The 20,957-nt window shown below is 36.0% G+C and overlaps 1 protein-coding gene across 2 annotated transcripts; it reads left to right on the plus strand.

Moving 5' to 3' along the window:
* Nucleotides 1-926: 926 nt before the first annotated feature.
* On the plus strand, nt 927-17,031 carry LOC107858648. Of its 2 annotated transcripts, XM_047406377.1 has the most exons (12): nt 963-1,226; nt 2,963-3,177; nt 11,858-11,924; nt 12,290-12,543; nt 12,858-13,168; nt 13,284-13,438; nt 13,532-14,197; nt 15,048-15,488; nt 15,735-15,929; nt 16,144-16,200; nt 16,608-16,670; nt 16,765-17,031. In XM_047406377.1, exons 4-12 carry the CDS (start codon nt 12,362-12,364, stop codon nt 16,846-16,848), a joined length of 2,154 nt encoding a protein of 717 aa, XP_047262333.1. In that variant the 5' UTR covers nt 963-1,226; nt 2,963-3,177; nt 11,858-11,924; nt 12,290-12,361; the 3' UTR covers nt 16,849-17,031. The 2 variants fall into 2 exon arrangements, with proteins under 2 accessions (XP_016558886.1, XP_047262333.1); XM_016703400.2 differs by lacking the exon at nt 2,963-3,177 and having other exon boundaries at nt 927-1,226.
* The last annotated feature ends 3,926 nt before the right edge of the window (nt 17,032-20,957 follow it).

The raw sequence follows: 20,957 nt of genomic DNA on the forward strand, positions 1-20,957 counted from the left end.
ATCACCCCTAATTAATTATATAGTCATTTAAGCACTGTGCCACATAAGTTGAGATAGAAAAAATATTATAAATCACAATGATCAAAAATTTAAATTATTTAAAAAATATAATTGGCTGTCGTCGACACAAAATTCTGGACAAGGAGAGTAGCATATATTATTCAAAAATTACATAAAAGGTATTATAACTTACAATTGTTAACAACTTAAAATATCTAAAAATAATTTCATATGTTATATATTTCAAACAAATTATATGAAAAATACTAGAAATCACAATAATTAGCAACTTAAAAAATTTAAAAGATATAAAATATTTGATCGACTCTTGAAATTATATTAGTGTCACTGAAAATGGAATAGGAGAAAAGTATTATAAATCACAATAATTAAAAACTTAAATTATTTTTAAAATATAATTGAATATCAATGCCATAATAATTTGGACAAGAAAAGTAATGTATATTAATTTGAAAATTACATACAAAATATTATAAATTAAAATAGTAACAACTTAAATTATCTAAATACGTATTAAAATAACATATGTTGAACTCATGCTAGATTCCGGATGAATCCTATAAAATATATGCAATCCTTTTTATTAAAAAAATTTATTTAAATATATCAAGATTGAAAAGACAAATAAATATTTTAATATTGGGCCCGTGTTATATATATATGTATGTGTAATAATAATAATAATAGCAATAAAGTGATCTTTTTTTTAAAAAAATAATTCACTCGCTCTTTTTTTTTTCCATGTCAACTATAGAGAGAATTTAATTCATTTGAAAATTGTTAAGGGGTAAATAAACGAAAGTTAAATTTAAATATTAAAAGTAAATTGTGACGATAAGTTCGGGGGAAAAGATATATCTTTTCTCTAAATTAAAATATAAGAATCCCAAAAGTAAAATACTACTACGAAGTATAAGAACCAATGTGATAATGATACGAGCCAATTGCTTGGCCAGGGCCAGTCCTTTTGGTATGCTGTCTGATTTAAAGTCATGAGCAGTAACTCTGCTTATAGCCCCCTCATCAACTCCTTTCCCTTTCTTTTGTCTCTTCTCTCACCTCTCCGATCATTTTACTCACTATTTATCTCAATTCTTGAACATTATTAGCATCAACCCCAACCATTTTCTGCTCAGAGTTTAGTTTTGCACATGTGAAGAATTGCTGACCATGTCTCTTCACACCTCCTCCTCCATTGTATCCAGGTATATTTTATTTTGGTTCCAAGATTCTTCTTTAGTTATTCAGCATAAGGCATATTTAGAAAGTGAATCGAATAGAATGAGGGGTTATTCATATTCTGTTTTCCTCCTTTTTTTTTTTGTTTTGTCTCCTCTTTACTTAGCAAACCTTATTGAAGACAGCAGCTAGCTCTGCTCAGTAAGCTTTGTCTTCCATGGCCGAATCAAGAATTTTCAATAAGGAGGTTCAAGAAATAAAAATGTAGTGACTGGGATTTGAACTGAACCTCAAAGTGAATCTTAAATTTTCTAAACCACTGAGCCAACCTATTGCTCTTTTATTTAGAAAATTTTTTTTTATGTACACACGTAAAAACAGTTCCCTTATATATACGGCGTAATTTTTATGTTCTCCTAGAGCCGCCCCCGTCTGTCTTATAGAAATGGAACCAAACTTATTCAAATTAATAGTCCTCTGCTTTTCCTTCAACTCCTGTTTTACTTCTTATTGGCAGAAAGTTTTCACTTAATAATCATGCTGCTCATTAGCAGAATATTCTTCACCTAGAATATTCATTGATTTCCTTGTTATGCGGGCAATAAGATTATGATTCACATGTGGTGTGTGTAAAGGGGGAACAGAGTACAGTTTCTTTTTAGCAGATGAGTATACAAATTTGAATATGTAGTTCTTTTGCCGACTAAATTCAATTTAATTGTACTACGTGAAAAAAGATGTGCATCCCAATTTATGTGATATACTTTCTTTTTAGGTATGTCTTGAAAAGAATGTCCTACTTATTTATTCACAAGTAATTTAACTTTAAATTTCTGATTTTACCCATTATAAAACAATTACGCAAACGTCTATGACTTGCTTTAGATCTACATGTTTTAAAAGTCTTACTTCCTTTCTTAAACTCCATGTCTAGTCAGACCACTACATAAGCAGGAACGGAGGGAGTACGTTAGAGTACGGGCCCTACTAATTGACTATCTGTGGAACAAGTATGTAAACATGGTTCACAAAAGTAAATACTGAATGCAGTGTTTTTACATGGAAAACACCCGGCTCAAGAAAGGTGTAAAAAACTACGAGCTGTACTTCTACAGGATTTAATCCCAACTTCACTATAATACTTGAGTCTCAACAATCAACAGAATTACAAGACTTCTTGTAAATTAGGAATTAAAACTTCTAACTCTTATCACTATAAAAACACAAATCTTCCCAAGATAAGTGTTTCCAAGTCTTCGAGTTTCCAAACTTAAAGACACAATTTCTAACTCAGTTTATAGATCACTGAGACTGAAACAATGACTCATTACAACTCAAAGAGCCTACCTACTACACAAAGTCTACAACTTGCTAAGTAAGAGACCAGGTTCTTCTTCAAGTATGTGAATTGATATGCTGATTGTTGATTTTTTTTTTTCATGCTTGAGTAAGTTACTTGATCATGCTTTGTTGTATATATGCACCCTGGTGATCCACCTGTAATAGAGTCCTGGTTGATTTATGCTTCTTTCTTCTTTTTCCTTTATCAAGTAACTTCACTCCTTGTTGTAGCCGTTTCTCCTTCCCTGATTAAATAGGACTTTTTTGCTTTATCCTTTATCCTTGCAGAACTCTTCTCATTGTTGGACTTCTAGATCAACTCAACTTCTGAATATTGCATTTTTCTTCCACTTTACTGAAGTGATAAGTGTTTGAGAAGGTTCCTGAATATTCTTGCTTATCCACTCCTGTCTTTGCGCAGTATCATCTTACCAACAGCCTTGCCTGCAGCTTTTCTTTGTACACTTGAATGGACCAGCTTTCACAACATATTTCATTCATCTGTCTATCATCAAAACTCCACATGCCTTAACAAATTCCCCCTTTTTGATGGTGACAAACATAGCAGCATAACATCACGGACCTCTGACATACTCAATAAGGCATTTGAATAAAGACTAGCATAGGATGAAACAGGTTAGTCATTGAGTTATAAGCATTGCATAGCCTACTCTTCCTCCTTTTGACATCATCGAAAAGCTGGATCAACAAGTGAAAAACGTCTAATAATTCATGGCCATTGAGGCTATTACTAAGACAATCAAAATTCAGAATAAGAGAACATGAATGCAATATGAGAAAACAGAAGCAGAAAAACAGTAAAACAACTAAGCCCAGTTCATTCATTTGCAGAGATGACTACATATACCGAAAAGTAAACTAAGAGAGAACAAGCTGTCAGGAAAATGAACAAAAGGAGATAGGTTTAAGATATCAGTGAAGAGGTTAAGTAGAAGAAGAGGAGGGAATAAGAGAGGTGAGTTTCCTAATAACATCTGCATTTTCAGTTTTCTTTTTCCAACAAGGAACTAAGGGAAGCAATTTGAGCATGGAGGATCCCTTTTTCTTCTTCATGAGCAGCCTGTGCAGCCTCCAAAGCTGCCTGAGCAACTTCCACCTCAGCTTGCTTCTCAGCCAGTGAATTTCTCAATCTTTGCATGGGATTATCAGCACTCTTCATGGAAACAGGTAGCATCATATGGTTCACATGCCTTATGATATCTTTGGTAGTCTGTGAAGACCACATTTGAACAGAAACACCAAAATCCTCAAATATGGGGGTGAGCCAGAATTGATAAGGTAGAGCATGTCTATTCACTTCTTCGAGTAGAACCCTTTGCATATGATTTAGTATGAGTCGAGGCAGATCAATTCGTACTTTAGTATCCAACAGCTCCATGAGTGTAAGATTAAGAAAACTTGTCACACACTGTCTCTCCTTTCTAGGAATAATCATTTTGTGGACCAAATCAAAATAGATCTAATGTAGTGGGGACATCTTCCTCTTAAGGACTCTTCTATGGTGGAGCAAGTTAGGATTGCCAAAAAACTTTCTACATATGTTGAGGGCAGAGGCAAGATTATCCAGAGGAGGCCAAGCACCCTTGACATAGTGACCCCATCCCCCAGAGGGAATACGTAAAATCCTAGCAATGTCAGCAACATAAAGGTTCATGGTAATCTTTCTGACAGTAGTGGAGAACAATTCACCAATTCCCACCCCATTCATATAAGACTCATATACTTCAGGTTTAGCAAATCTACGCTGAAGATCACCCAGAAGAAATAAATGTGACCAACCTTGAAACTCCAATTTATCCAGTAACACTTGCATATCAGGTCCCCCAAAAGCACTAACTACCCTCCCTCTAGCTAATTTTGCTTTTGAAAGTGAAGATGATAAGCCTCAGGAGTATCCTGATGGGAAGATGAGTGGGGAACTTCACTCAGGTCCCAACTCATCAGTAGCATTTGGGGTAAAGTCAAGAGTCAGATGAGTCAGAAAGAACAAGTAGGGTGACCTGTTTTTTGGGACGAGTAGAAGGCTTGGAAGGGGATACTTTTGAGGAGGAGGATCCTTTGACAGTAGAAGGAATTTGTGAAGAGGAGGAGGCCTTTTGAGTAGGTTTAGAAGAGGGTTTCGTGGGCAACAAGGGTTTTGGAACTTTGGCCATGATAGTTTTTGTCTTTCTGACAGATCGAAGTAGAAGATCAGGAGAAGATGCACGACGAGGGGTGAGATCAGATGTAGCCACACGTTTTTTTTTGCTGGCTCGAAGAGCCTCGGCCAAGGATTGCATCTTCTCGTTGTTTTCTTCCTCGAGTGTGAGGAGTATGAGGGATAGAGACATTTGGAGAAAGTTCTGGAGGGCTAGTGTTGTCAACAGTGACGGGAATGGAAAGGGGTTTTCTTGGGAGCTCGGACCTGGACCTTCTTGGGATTAGCTCTGCGATAGGAAGGTCATCTCTGTCACTAGGATTGTCATCAGCTTCAACAATTTGGAGTGGGATAGGAGGAGGAAGGAGGAGTTTCGAAGAGAATGGAGAAGGTGAAGAAATTTGGGCAAAAGGATTTGGGAAATTTCTGAAAGCAGCAAAATCGGTGAATTTCTGGGAGATTGAAGGAGGAATTAAGGGAGGTAAGGTGATATTTGGATGAAGGATAAGTGCGGTGAAGGGATTTGGAACAGAGTCAGTGGAGGAGGAAGAAGAAAAAGAGGAAGATGAAGAGAATGATGCCATTTTTGAATCAGGAAAGTGTTCTTGAGTATGAGGAGGGTGCAAAGAATTTGTAGTGTAGAATCAAGACAAACGAAAGCGTATTTAAGAGAAAAGGATGAGGAAGTTTAAAGGGTGAGGGACTGTATTTGGCAGATGAGTAATGATGAGTGTTTCAGTCTTAATGGAAAGGAAGTGGCAGCTTTTTTAAAGGGAAGGGACTCTTTGTATTTTGGCGGTTTAAATGAACCAAGAAGGAACCAGGAAAACAACTTGTTTCTCTTTAAGCTTCTTTGAAGTAATAATAATCATACCTGAATGACAAAATAGACAAAATTGCTTCTGTGATGAAAGCTTTCTGCAAAATCAACACACACATGAGTCAACATACTCTAAAATCTTGGACTTAGGATACACAACTTAATGTGTGAGACTGAATTAACCAACAATTACTTATAAAATCAAACTATTCTAGTCAAGCATTGAGGGGGACTTATGCAATTTTAATCATCACTAAGGCTAACCTAATTTTTTCAAAGTGTTCTCTACTCAAGGCCTTAGTGAAAATGTCAGCCATCTGTTCCTCAATAGAACAAAACATAATGGATATATGACCTTTTTTCAACATTATCTCTAAGAAAGTGATGCCTAATATCAATATGTTTGGTTCTCTTATGTTGAACAGGATTTTTAGCTATGTTAATAGCACTTGTATTATCACAAAAAATAGGAACACAACTAACATCTATACCAAAGTCCATGAGTTGTTGCTTAATCCATAGCAATTGAGCACAACAGGATCCTGCAACAACATATTCAGCTTCAGCAGTAGACAAAGCAACTGAATTTTACTTCTAAGTGGACCATGTAATCAAACATGATCCAAGGAAGTGTGCCATTCCTGTAGTGCTTTTTCTGTTCACCAGATATCCTGCATAATCAGCATCTCAGTAACCTATCAGACTAAAGTTACTACCTTTGGGATACCATCAGCCAAGATCACTGGCTTCCTTCAAGTATCTGAAGATTTTCTTCACAGATTTTAGATGTGATTCTTTGGGTTTTGCTTGAAACCTGGCACATAGCCCTACACTGAACACAATGTCAGGCCTGCTTGCTGTGAGGTACAATAATGACCCAATCATACCTTTATACATCTTTTGCTCTACATCTGAACCTGTTTCATCCAACTCCAACTTTGTGGCAGTTGCAATAGGAGTACTTGTCTCTTTTGCCTCTTCCATGGAGAATCTCTTGAGAAGCTCTTTGACATACTTCTGTTGGTGAATCATTGTCCCTGAAGCTGACTGCTTTATTTGCAAGCCCAAGAAGTAATTCAGCTCTCCCATCATGCTCATCTCAAATTCACAACTCATGAGTTTGGCAAACTCATGAGTCATACTCATATTTGTTGAGCCAAAAATAATATCATCCACATACACCTGCACAACTAACAAATCCTTCCCAAGGGTATTATCAATTTTACCTCTGGTATGTCCATTCTCCAGTAAAAACTTTGACAACCTCTCATACCAAGCTCTAGGTGCTTGTTTCAACCCATACAAGGCTTTATCCAGTTTATACACATGATCAGGAAACTCCTTGCTTTCGAATCCTAGAGGTTGCTTGACATACACCTCCTCTTTGAGAAAGCCATTCAGAAATGCACTCTTTACATCCATCTAATAGAGTATAAATTCCTTGTAGGCAGCAAAGGCAACAAGTAATCTTATAGCTTCCAGTCTTGCTACAGGAGCAAAAGTCTCATCAAAGTCGATTCCTTCCTCTTGGTTATATCCTTGAACCACCAACCTTGCCTTGTTTCTTGTGATTGTTGCATGCTCATCAACTTTATTCCTATACACCCACGTAGTTTCAATTACTGATCTGTTTTTTGGAAGAGGAACTAAGTGTCATACTTTGCTTCTTTCAAACTGATTCAGCTCTTCTTGCATAGCTATGATCCAATCAGCATCAAGCAATGCTTCAGTTATCTTCTTTGGCTCTATTTCTGACAGGAATGCCTTGAAAGCACACAAATTTCTCAGTCTAGATCTTGTAGTAATCCCAGAGGTGAGTTCAGTGAGAACATTTTCTATAGGATGTGATCCTTGATATTTGTACCCTTTTGGAACCAAGCCTAGAGAGCTACTGGGATCACTGATGATATTTTGTTCTGAGGTAGTTGGTGACACAGTTCCCCCTGTTACTGTGCCTTCAGTTTCAGTTCCCCCTGTTGAAGTGCCTCCAAGTTTGGTAGCTTCAGTCAATGAAACGGGTTGTGTAATCTGTTCCTCAGCATTATTTTTTTCCTGCAGGTTAGTCTTAACATAAGATTTATCAAAGATCACATGCATGCTTTCTTCAACACAGTTTGTTTTGTTTTTTGAGATCCTATATGCTTTACTATGAAGTGAATATCCTAAGAAGATCCCCTCATCACTTTTAGCATCAAATTTTCCCAAATTATCTTTTCCATTATTATGTATGAAACATTTACATCCAAAGATTCTAAAGTGAGAGATATTGGGTTTTCTTCCTTTTAGTAATTCATAGGGAGTCTTCTCTAACAAAGGTCTGATCATGCATCTATTTATGATATATGCTGCAGTACTTATTGCCTTAGCCCAAAGGTTTTTAGCAACATTTGCTGCAAGCTTCATTGTTCGAGCCACATCTTCCAAAGTTCTGTTTTTCCTCTCTACCACTCCATTTTGTTGTGGTGTTCTAGGAACTGAGAAGTTGTGATCTATACTATTTGTTGAACAGTATTTCAAGAATTTAACATTCTCAAATTCTGAACCATGGTCAGACCTTATGGAAACTAATGAAGTGCCTAATTTCTTTTCAATTTTCTTAATGAAGATTTCAAAGACATCAAAGACATCTTCTTTAGAGGCTAGAAACAAAGTCCAAGTAAACCTGAAATAGTCATCAACAATCACAAACACATACCTTTTTCCACCTCTGCTTTGAAGTCTCATGGGTCCACATAAGTCTACATGAACCAGGTTAAGGCACTTGATTGTGCTGACATGGTTCTTTGACTTAAAAGAGGATCTTACCTGCTTCCCCCTTACACATGCACTACATAGCTTTTCTTCCTTGAACTTGGTCTTGGGTAATCCCAATACCATGTCTTTGGATGAAAGTATGTTTAGTTGTTTCAGACTTGCATGACCAAGTCTTCTGTGCCAAAGGAGGAGATCATTTTCTATAGCACTTAGACAAGTCAGCTCAGGTCCTGGTAGTGCCATGATGTCAGCTTTGTAAACATTTTTATATCTCCTTGCAGTGAGCACAACCTCTTTAGTATCTATCCTTTTTACCTTGACTCCTGCAGCGGTAAGAACAACTTTATTACCTTTATCACACAGCTGTGAGATGATGAGCAGATTATGCTTTAATCCTTCTACAAGATAGACGTCCTCCACTGCTTTTGACTCAGATGAGCCAATTTTTCCAATTCCAGTTATGATTCCCTTTTTTCTATCACCAAAAGAAACTCCTCCATTTATTTTGGAGAGTAAAAGAAACTTTTTCTTATCACTAGTCATGTGTCTTGAGCAAGCATTGTCTAGATACCAGTGCCTTTTGTTTCCTTTCACCTTCTCCTGCAAAAGAATTCAAAGGTTAGCCTTAGGAACCTAGATAAGCTTGGGTCCTATTTTATGAGTGAAAGGATGAATTACAATTCTCTTAGTCCATGCAGGCAACATGTAGTGCAACCTGTTTCTTTGACCAGAACTGGTTTTGTTCTTTTTGGTCTGATAAGATTTGTTAGTCATGTTTTGACTGTTTAATCTGCTTTTTACAGTTACTGGACATTCAGTGGTGGGATGTCCAAGGTTTTCACAAATGTAACATAAATCTTTTGGATCATCAAAACTTTTGTGAAATCCCAAACCTGTCTTTTCATCAAATTTTTTCTCACTTAATTTGTGAACAATTCTAGAGGAGTTTGTCCACCTGTTTGCCCTTTGAAGATCCAATTTTAGTTTAGAGATTTCCTGATTCAACTAATTAATTTTTTTAGTTAAATCATGGCATTCTTGTTTGTATTTAACAAGCTCAAGTTCAGCATCTTCTTGTTCTTTACTGATGGCCTTCTTTCCATTTTCAGTGAGAGTTAATTTGAGAACTTCAGATTTAAGATTGTTGTTTGAAATCTCAAGTTCTGCAACCTGTTTCTTGAGACTGCAATTGTCCTTGTCAACTGTATTTGAGCAAGCCTTTAGATCTATGAGATCAAATTTAAGACTTGCTAGACTGTTGAACAATTCATCCCTATCAGAGGTTATCTCTTGGAAATCATCAATCAATGCACTTATCAGGGAAACAAGTTTTGGCTTTGAGAACAATTTCAGTTTTTCTTTGAGTTCAAGTATACTTACCTCAGAATCCTCATTTTTTTCATCCAGATCTGAATCTCCAAGGGCCATGAAAGCAGTTTCATCAACTTTTATCTTCATCTGAATCAGAACCCCAGGTTGCTATCATTGCATGCTCCTCTTTCCTTTTTGCCTTCAGTTCCTTTTCTTCTTCCATTCTATTTTCCAGACTGGACAGTCTCTAATCTGATGATCAGTTTTGCCACATTTGTAGCACCTATTTGGATTGTCATTGGAACGTTTCTTAGTACCTGTTCCCTTCTTCTTCTTTAAGAATTTGCTGAAGTTCTTAGTTATGAAGGCAACTTGCTCTTTATCAAGTTCAAATTCCTCATCACTATCAGAAGCTTTCAATGCTAAGATTTTCTCAGGAGCTGCTTGTTCTTTGACTCCATCAACTTCCATTTCATAAGTCCTTAAGTTCCCCACTAGTTCATCCAGAGTCATGCCTTCAAGATCCTTATTTGCCTCCCTGATTGCAGTCACCTTGACATTCCATTTTGACTTGGGTAATACTCTCAGAACCTTTTCAACTTGTTCTTCCTCAGAGATGACTTTTCCTAAGGAAGTCAGCGCATTTGTTAAAGTGGTAAGCCTTGTCATCATTTCATGTAAGGTTTCATTTTCCTTCATTTTGAATGCCTCATACTCAATGAAAAGTAGAGAGATCCTGAGTTTTCTTACTTGAGAAGTGCCTTCACGAGCATTTACCAGTACATTCCAAATTTGCTTAGCAGTAGTGAAAGTGGATACCCTGTTGTATTCAGCAGGTCCTAGTCCACAGACCAAGATGTTCTTGGCCTTTGCATTTCTCTTCAAAGCCTACAAGTCATCAGGAGTAAATTCACTCATTACTTTCTTGACTTGTTCACCATCAATCGTCTTCATTGGAATAGTGGGACCATCAGTAATCCTGTCCCATAATTCATAATTTTCTCCTTGAATGAACATCTCTATCCTTGCTTTCCACCAGATGAAATGAGAGCCATAAAAAAGTGGAGGTCTAGTAGTTGACTGACCTTTAATGTGACCAGTATGAGGTGCGAAATTCATCATATTGTCTTTTCTTAGGTACTAGCCTTATTTAAGACAACCTCGCTCTGATACCACTTGTTAGAGTACGAGCCCTACCAATTATCTATCTGTGGAACAAGTAAACATGGTTCACAGAAGTAAATATTGAACACAGTATTTTTACGTGGAAAACATCCGACTCAAGAAAGGTGTAAAAAATCACGACCTGTACTTCTACAGGATTTAACCCCAACTTTACTATAATACTTGAGCCTCAACAATGAACAGAATTACAAGACTTCTTGTAAACTAGGAATTAAAACTTCTAACTCCTATCACTATAAAAACACAAATCTTCCTAAGATAAGTGTTCCCAAGTCTTCGAGTTGCCAAACTTGAAGACACAATTCCTAACTCAGTTTATAGATCATTGAGACTGGATCAATGACTCATTACAACTCAAAGAACCTACCTACTACACAAAGTTTACAATTTGCTAAGTAAGAGACCAGGTTCTTCTTCAAGTATGTGAACTGATATGCTGATTGTTGATTTTCTTTTTCGTGCTTGAGTAAGTTACTTGATCATGCTTTGTTATATATATGCACCCTGGTGATCCACCTGTAATAGAGTCCTGGTTGATTTATGCTTCTTTCTCCTTTTTCCTCTATCAAGTAACTTCACTCCTTGTTGTAGCCATTTCTCCTTCCCTGATTAAATAGGACTTTTTTGCTTTATCCTTTATCCTTGCAGAACTCTTCTCATTGTTGGACTTCTAGATCAACTCAATTTTTGAATGTTGCATTTTTCTTCCACTTTACTGAAGTGATAAGTGTTTGAGAAGGTTCCTGAATATTCTTGCTTATCCACTCCTGTCTATGCGTAGTATCATCTTACCAACAGCCTTGCCTGCAGCTTTTCTTTGTACGCTTGAATGGACCAGCTTTCACAACATGTTTCATTCATATGTCTATCGTCAAAACTCCACATCCCTTAACAGAACTCTAGTCATAAACAGGAAGATGTTTGTGGTGTTATCACCAAAGCTTTCTATAAATCCTTGCATAAACTGTATATTAACTTGATATTTTTGAAGCTTTATTTCATCATGTCTGAAATGAAAAAGAAATTAAGGAATAATGCTACTTGAAACCTGTTACTTTACTGATGTCAGGTCCCTCTTCATCTTTTAGGTACCTGAATTCTTGCAAGCTACATGAGGTCTTGCCCAATACGGCTGTGCTATCTCAGCTTTATGAGGTGGTCATCTTTTTTCATTTGTAGTTACTTTTCTCTAATATATGAAAATGAAATATTACTGTATTATCCAATCCTTTTTCTTTTTGAATCTGCACGTTAATTCTTTCTGGCTGATGTAAGATGTGGATAATGAGAGGGTTCATTTTATGTTCCATGACAGGTGAAATATTAGTGAACTGTTGGCTTGCAATACCAGCTACACTTAAATCTAATGATGAAATTTTACCGCAATCTTGCAACATACGACAATCTCTATTTCATAGCATTGTGAACAGATTCTCTTGTGTTGTCAGTAGAGTAAAAATATTCTTCTTTGAGGAATCAAATTTGTCCAGGATCATTAAAAGTTTGGTCGCCTTTTTCAGGCCAGTATACAGGAGGAAGTTCAAAAGAGGAGCACTCTTGTAGTTCCACTTGATGAGCTTAAAGATGACGACATGTTGCCCCTTGTTGATATGTTGCTGAAGATCCACCTTTTCAATGTTGATGCAGTAGACATACTTTCCACGTCAAAATCGGTTGTGAATCAAGAATCTGTTGTATCCTTAATGCGTGCAGTCAATTCAACACTCCGAATTGTTGATCTTCAGGATACGCTATATAGAAAGGATATCTTGTGGTATGCCCGAATACTGTTGTTTAAAGTGAAGATTGAGTACCATCTTGTTTTTCTCATTATTCTTCTCCAGAAACTGAAATCTCTTATCTAACCCTACGTACTTAATGTCATACTAGGCACAGAAACAGGTTAAAGAACGTAATTTTCTCTAAGATATATGGCTATTAATAAAAGGTCAAAAACCAATTTGACTTTAATGTGCATAAGATGATAGACTGTATTCACGTTTGACAATACCAAGAAATGATGAAAAGAGAGATCTGTAAGTCCAAAATTATAGTAGTAACTTCTTAATTGAATTCTGGCCTCTGCAGGGATCTTTTTCAGGTTGGTTTGAATTGCCAAATGCTAAAGCTGAGGTCCACTGAGATTCAAAAGTTGAATATGGTTGGAAGCTTCTTGCAGTTACACACCCTTAATCTGGACTTTTGTTCTTCTCTCACTAGCTTAGACAAGGATTGCTTTACTTGTATGCCTAAACTGATGCGCCTCTCCATGTGTGGGACTAGAATAGTTGATCTGTGGACAACCCGTGAGGCTTTGTCTCGGCTTCCTTCTTTGACAGAACTAAGGTTTCAAAATTGCATATGTTGCAAGGATACTGGTCCATGTCTTGCATCATCCAGTAAGATGACAAATCTTCCTGTTTCTGAAATAACTTAATCAGGTTATTCACGCAAGGACTTAGACAGCAACCATAAAATATTTATCAGAAATGTGACTATAAATGTTGTATGCAGATGGTGCTGGCAGTCCAGCTTATGTTGGCAAATTATTAATGAACGAGGATTCACTTAGGAATTCAGTGGATAAAGTATCAAATCATTTTGGAGGAATTCTTTCATCATATCCCCCCTCTGTTGCCACAACTGGAAAGGAAGATTTGCAACTTGAGGTCTGTAACTTTGCTCTACGCTTACAGTAGTTTACTAAAGTTTTTCTTGTTTTTTATATCTCAGACATCTGTATTCTTCAATATATGTATCAGGTTTCTTTCAGTGATTTGCATGTTCAAGGAAGAGATGATTGTCCTGAGAATGTAAACTTGAAACTGAGAGATACATCAATTGTTTCCAAGATGTATCTTTCTTGTCATCCTTCACCAATCTGCTATGAGAAACACTACAGGGAATACATGATTGCATCATTGCCCCATCTACAGGTTCTAGATAACTTTCCTGTTAGAAAACTAGACAGAGAAACGGCAAATACCGTTTTCTCGCAGTACTATGAGTATCTTCCATACAAACGCCGGCAGAAAGAAAACGTTGCAAGTGTTTTGCATATGCGTGAAGCTGGTAGAGGTAATGCATACCACAGAAAATCCTCTCGGATAAAGGAGGCAGTTTCTTGTAGGAGAAGTCCACATTTCTATTCAAGGTCCCTCTGTGCAGCCAAACTTGGTTCATCTGCTACTCCTTCCCTGCATAAGATGTCTAATATTTGCAGTGATGTTAAAGAAGGAAGTGAGATCCTTCGGCCAAGACAGTTTGAGTATCACCCCACTAATCCTAGTCTAATGGCTTTTGGAACTTTGGATGGGGAGGTGGTTGTGGTTAACCATGATGCTGGAAATATTTTCAGTTATACTCCACTCTTTGGGGTGACAAATAGTATCTTGGGCCTCTGTTGGCTTAACAAGAATCCATCTAAGGTATGCTATGTTCTAAACTATTGTGATTAACATCGTTGTTGCTTCATAGATCATATTAAGATGTACTCTTGAGGTCTTACTCCTAGTTTTAGGAAGTCAATTTCAGATGGCAGATAAGGCTTTGATTGTTTAATTTTATGCTGTAAATTTGAAGGTTATCTGCCCGTGTTTTGAATTCGATGCGTTCTATAGTTTTGGTTAATTTTCCATCCTAAAAGTATGATGATATTCATATTTTAGATAGTATAGCGCTACCGAGGATAAATTCTCGAAAGGTCATTTTACTACATTGTAGTGTGCATTCCCACTATGAGACATGTCCCAACTCATTAAATTGTCCCTGAAATTCTCTTGTTATTCTACTTACTTATGTGTATCCTCCTCCTGTCCTCAGCACAGTGGGGTCAAACTTGTATAATCTGAGTTCAATAATTTTTGATGTATCTAAATTGTAGAAAAAAAGAGGGGAAGTATGGATTTAAAATATAGAAATTAGTTGAGGTACCATATTTGGTTGACGTAAGGTAACTTGCGTAAACAATCTGTATATCTCTCATTTATTTCCTATTATAAGTGCATAATTTCATCTTCTATCATTTGATTTTCTGATACCTTAATCTTAACTTACTCACATAGAAGCAGTGATGTAAGAATATATCAAAGCTGGACTTTTTGAGTGGTCACTATATCCTACTAATCTTCCTTTAAGTACTGTTTAAATACTAATATGCTCGGATAGCATGTTCCCTCTAATCCTTATGTCCTTGCATGCTAATATTTGACATTTTTATCTTCATCACTCTTTTTCTTGGAAACTGTTGATGAATTATTCTTTGTTTTCACAAATCAGCTCCTTGCTGGTTCTGACAGTGGCTCTTTGAGATTGTATGACATCAATGACACATTGCAAAAGGCAGAGAGTGGCTGTAGCAGTTCCAGCCCTGTTGTATTTGATAAATTTGACCAATTGACTTCACTTCATGTTAATTCAACGGATGATCAGTTTCTTACAAGTGGTTATTCAAAGAAAGTGGCCATATATGACACTTGCAGTGGCAAGCGCTTGCATTTGTTTACTGATATGCATCAAGAACCCATTAATGTGGCAAAATTCGCACATCACTCTCCCGACCTGCTAGTCACTTCATCATTTGATCGTGATGTCAAATTGTGGGATTTAAGGCAGACACCAAATCAACCCTGTTATACAGCCTCGAGCTCAAGGGGAAACGTGATGGTTTGCTTCTCCCCGGATGACCTGTATCTTCTGGTGTCGGCTGTAGACAACGAGGTACTTCAATCAATGCAACATATTAAGCATCTCATTAGATCATACAAAATTTTCTTGCTATTGGACTAACAAGTTAGGTTAAAGGTCTGATTTGTGGCCTCTGATTAGTTTAGACATATTCAAAGCAACAAATTTGGTACAAAGTCCTAACTTGAGGAGTTTTGTATTTTTAAGAGTGACTATAGCTACTATTTGTAGTCTGTGGATGGATTTAGGATTGAGGTTTATACCGTCTTTATGGTACAGGTGAAACAACTTTTGTCTGTAGATGGTAGGCAGCAGACAGATTTCGGTATAGCTTCGACAGGGAGCGCTCATAATTATACACGATCATATTACATGAATGGAAGGGACTATGTCATTAGTGGAAGCAGTGATGAATCGATTGTCCGCATATGTTGTGCTCAAACAGGGAGGCGGTTGAGGGACTATTATTTGGAGGTGAAAGTCCAAACGATATTATCAGTTTATTCTTTTCCCTCTTTGTAATGTCAACTGTACTACTTGTCTGTTCCAAATGCGTGTGGTAAACTAGTTCTTGGTTGCGTATTAAGTCTGTTCCTTCGTATAGTTTGAGTGTCTAGTGTTGAAATGCGTGTGGTAAACTAGTTCTTGGTTGCGTATTAAGGCTTTTGCTTCATTTCCTTGTTTTCAGGACCATGTATTGGAAAGTCCAATATTGGTGCAGTCATTGAGAAGTGATCCTTTCAGAGTAAGCTCCTTGACCTCATTTGCTGCCTTAGCCTCTATTTACTCAGTTTCATTGTCTATGCATTGAACTGCTTAAATTGGTCCGTTTTACCGCATTTACCCCGAGGAACCTGGAGTTTTTGATGCATAATAGTATTTTTATTGGAATGTTGAGATATATCTAATGAAATATCTCCATTACCTGCCAAAAGAATTTTGACAGTAGTGGTAAAAATTACCCCTCCCTGACGTTACTAGAAATTTGTTAAGCAAATTCCAAGTACTGCTCCTTTCATTTGTATGAACAACTTCATAGGTGCATTCCTTATAAAACATAAGGACCTCCAAACCCCAACAAAGAAAAGACAGAAACATATGAAAGTTTGATGATTAGATTTTCTTACTCTTATTTTTTTGTGTGAAAACCAGCATTTTCACATGGCTGTCCTAGCATCCTATGTTCGCCCCAGTTCAAGACGAGACATCATTAAGGTAAAGTTCCATTCTCCTCTTTGTTTGGTTGATGTGATCATAGTTCTTTAAATTCAACATAGTTTCTAAACGTAATTACTTGGATGTTTGCAAGGTCAATTTGCTAGAATCAGGACAATATGGTGATGAAGATTCCAAGAGGGAAGACTTTTCCAGTTCCTATGGTCACGAAGGTTGAATTTTGCATATTGAAAATTTGTGTATATATGAGTAAGGAGCCAATATTTTGTGCTTATTAATCTCTGTGCGAGCCTTGCCTAGAACCAAAGATCAGCTAATTCTATTTATGTCGCTCCGGCGCAGAGACCCCATGTCTACTTCTCTATTCTCTAGTTAACGATAATGTCATTTTGCTGCTTAATTCCAACCTGAAACATAAGCTACGCAATGGCTAAATTTTCAAATAATTTGGTAAGACTTGTTCTCCCCACAAAAGTAGGATCAAAGAAACTTTTGGAAGATGGCAAAACGTAGCTGGAGTTGAGGGTGGAGATTAGGTTCTTGAGAAAATGTGCTGCATATAAATCGAAGTTATTGAGTTCTACCAAACTCATGTGCAGAATACATCTATCTGATGCTATGTGATTCTATTCTGTTTCTGGATCTTGGCACATAGCCAAGGCAAAATGTGCCGGGTTATCCTTCTGGCAAACGTATCTGTCAGTAAATATCAAGTCTTTAGAATAGTACCTTTCCCTCTTTTTGGGCTTTCGATGCTTGGGCGAGCAAATTGTAAACTATAAATTTCTAGTCCGAGCATGGAAGTAGCAAATAAACAGTCAGAATTATAAAGGAATTGATAAAACAAAATCTACACTCAACGTTTTGCTACTTGCTACAACCCCCTTCAGTGGCGCACATAAATTTGGTGTGAGCAAATTTTCGACTTGTACGTGGATTTAGACAAGGCTAGTTTAGGTGTGCTACTTGCGCGTGTATCTCACTTTAATGAGTTTAAACGTTATACTAAATAGAATATTTGTTTAAATAATAAACATGAATACAATAATTAAATTCAATATATTTTGAGTATGTAAAGATGGAGAATTTATTTATTAAACCTAACATTTACCAAAAATATTTTTAAAAACCGATCGACATTCATCAATCACCTATAAACTGCAATAAAACAATATAATGAGAGAGACATCAAAACAATACAATTACATCTATAACAAAATAATACGATAATAACGATATTAAAATAATACAACTAAACCTAACCTTTATATAAAAAAAAATTTCAAAGCAGAAATATTTTTGAAACAATACAATTAAACCTAGCATTTACCTAAAAAAAATTCTCAAAACTGACCAACATTTATCTACCACTTCTAAATTACAACAAAATAATACGATAAAAGAGATATCAAAATAATACAATTACACAAAAATTCCCCAAATTCGATCGACATTCATTTACAAACTATAAACTACAACAAAATAATAACCTATAGAGATACTATGACAATACAATTAAACTTAACCTTTACCTAAAAAGATTCCTCAAAGCCGACCGACATTCATCTACGACCTGTAAATTAAAATAAAATTATACAATAGTGATCATAAAGCTGCGATTTTGATGAAAATAATTCTCATATGAGCGAAAAATTTGACCCTAAAGAATGACTTGAATGAAAACAAAGAAGATACATATATACACACACGTTGAATTCTACTATGTTGATAAGAACAGTGAAGAAGTTGAGGGTTAGAAAATAGTGATCACAAAGCTGCGATTTTGATTAAAACAATTCTTGTATGAGCGAAAACTTTAACCCTAAAGAATGACTTGATGAAAACAAAGAAGATACATATATACACATACGTTGAATTCTATTATGTTGACAAGAACAGTAAAGAAGTTGAGGGTTAGAAAATCAAGCATCCATCAATCTAGACCTGCAACCGAATCAAGTTAGATGAGATAGAAAATAATAAACTATACTGAGATGGAAAACAAAGAAAGATCGCAGCTATTTATAATAATGAACAATGAAAAAAAGCTCAAACGTTTATATATAAGGACAGAAAAAAACGTGGTTGAAAGAAACCAAGTACGAATCAAATAAGATTAAAAACAAAATAAAATGGGTGAAGGAAAATATTCGAGAGAAAAGCTAAATATGGTTAAAAACAGAAAATGAGTAAAGGAAAATTTGGGTAAAGAAAAATTTTAGTTAGGAAAATTTTGTTATATGGAAAATGCAGGTAAAGGAAAATAAATTTTATTATTTGGGTAAAGGAGAATTTTAGTTAGGAAAATTTTATTACATGAAAAATACGGTAAAGGAAAATTTGGGTAAAGAAAATTTTTATTATATTTATTTTGTAGAATTTAATTGTAGGGAAAAGGGTAAAAGACGATTTTGTCTAAAGCGGATTGTTTTAATGAAGGGCAAAAAGTTCAATTCACTTTTCTAAAGGCCTTCACACTTTTAATATACTATAGATTATGTATTATATATTATAGATTATAGATTATAGCTAGAATCTCCTTATGAACTGTTAAGAAACTGTCTTATGTAGGGAGACTCAGTGCTCTTAGGAATATAACCGAACATTATTTATGTCCTATTTTACTTAGGAATTTAAGTCCTGCAAATTCTTGGGAGAGCCATTGAATTTAAGTCCTGCAGATTCTTGGGAGAGCCATTGACTATTGCTGAAAAAATGATGTTACTTCCACGGAGAAAGAAACAAGGGAGATAGATACATACTGAAGATGTATTTGGATCTTGGGCTCAACTGCACTCGGGTTGAATTACTTGAGTTTCATCTTTTAGAACTGGGCTAACTTACAAAGAGTTTCTTTATTTTTCTGTATTTGTTAGAGTAGAATATAATTAGGGTTGTACAACCCATTAGTTTTTCTTGGTCATTAAGTTTACTTGCTTGTTAGGTTTTTCTTTTGTATCAATGTACAACTAGGTTTTCCTTTTGTATCAATGTACAGCTAGCTCATTAGGTTTTCCTTTTGTATAAATGTACAGCTGCAGCAAAATACAGAACACATAGAAATTTTTACATTTATTTTCCGCTCAAGTTTTCTTATGGTGTCAGAGAATCCTTAAGAAGCAATATTTTTTTTTTTTTGATAATCAATTCTAAATCCTTCTTTGAATATGAGTACTTCCCCTTCCAATTCTTCTTCATCAACACTTGGTACAGAAGAAAATTCTGGCACAACAGCTTCTTTGCCAGTAGACTCTTGCCATCCTTATTTTTTGTTTGCTTCTGATAACCCAGGGACAATATTGTTGAATGTCACTTTTGATGTTTTTTTCTATGGAAATTGGCGCAGGGGAGTGCTCATATCTCTCTCAGATAAAAATAAACTTAGATTTATCAATGGGAATTGCAAGTGTCCCGATGAAGATTCACCTCTGTTTGATCAGTGGAAGAGATGTAATGACATGGTCATTGATTGGTTGCTGAATTCCCTTAGCAGGGATATCTCTGAAAGTGTGATCTACTCACAGACAACTAGGGAGATTTGGATTGAGCTTGAGGATCGCTATGGACAGGCAGATGGACCAAGACTTTTTTAACTGCAAAAGGAGCTCAATAACATCATACAAGGTACTAACGATGTTGCAAGCTATTTTACCAAACTTAAAAGAATCTGGGACCACCTGAAACTCCTGAATAATTTTATGTTATGTAAATGTACCTGTGACTGTGGAGCCAAAACTCATAACATAAAAATGAATAAAGACCAACAACTAATGTAGTTTTTAATGGGTCTTAATGATGTGTTTACTAGCATGAGAGGAAACATACTTATGATGAAGTCTCTTCCTAGTACTGCCCAAGCCTATTCTATCATCTTACATGAAGAATCACAAAGGGAAGTACATTCTAATCATAGTCTTGCTATTGAATCTTCTGCTTTCATGGATTCTAGACAAAAATGGACACCATCTAGGAGTATAAATGACTACAGGGGTACTAATCCATCAGGAAACACAAAATCCAAGAAGACAAATCTTTTTGTAAGTACTGCAAAAAATCTGGTCACACCAAGGATGTTTGTTATAAACTTGTTGGGTATCCTGCACACTCAAGTTCAACAAAGCAAGGAAAGAAAATTCTGCTAACTATCAGGCTAATGTAGTTTTTGAGAAAAAAGGCAATGGAGCAAATACTATGACTAGTCTCCTTATCAACCAAGGTTTTCCCAAAGAACAGTGTGACAAACTGGTGCAAATATTTTAAGATGTTCAACTAGGTTCTACAATATCAACTTCTGAGGCTAGTGCTAGTGTTAATATGGCTGGTATG

The sequence above is a fragment of the Capsicum annuum genome, chromosome 2, assembly GCF_002878395.1.
Source record: "Capsicum annuum cultivar UCD-10X-F1 chromosome 2, UCD10Xv1.1, whole genome shotgun sequence".
In the NCBI taxonomy this organism is placed as follows: Eukaryota; Viridiplantae; Streptophyta; class Magnoliopsida; order Solanales; family Solanaceae; genus Capsicum; species Capsicum annuum.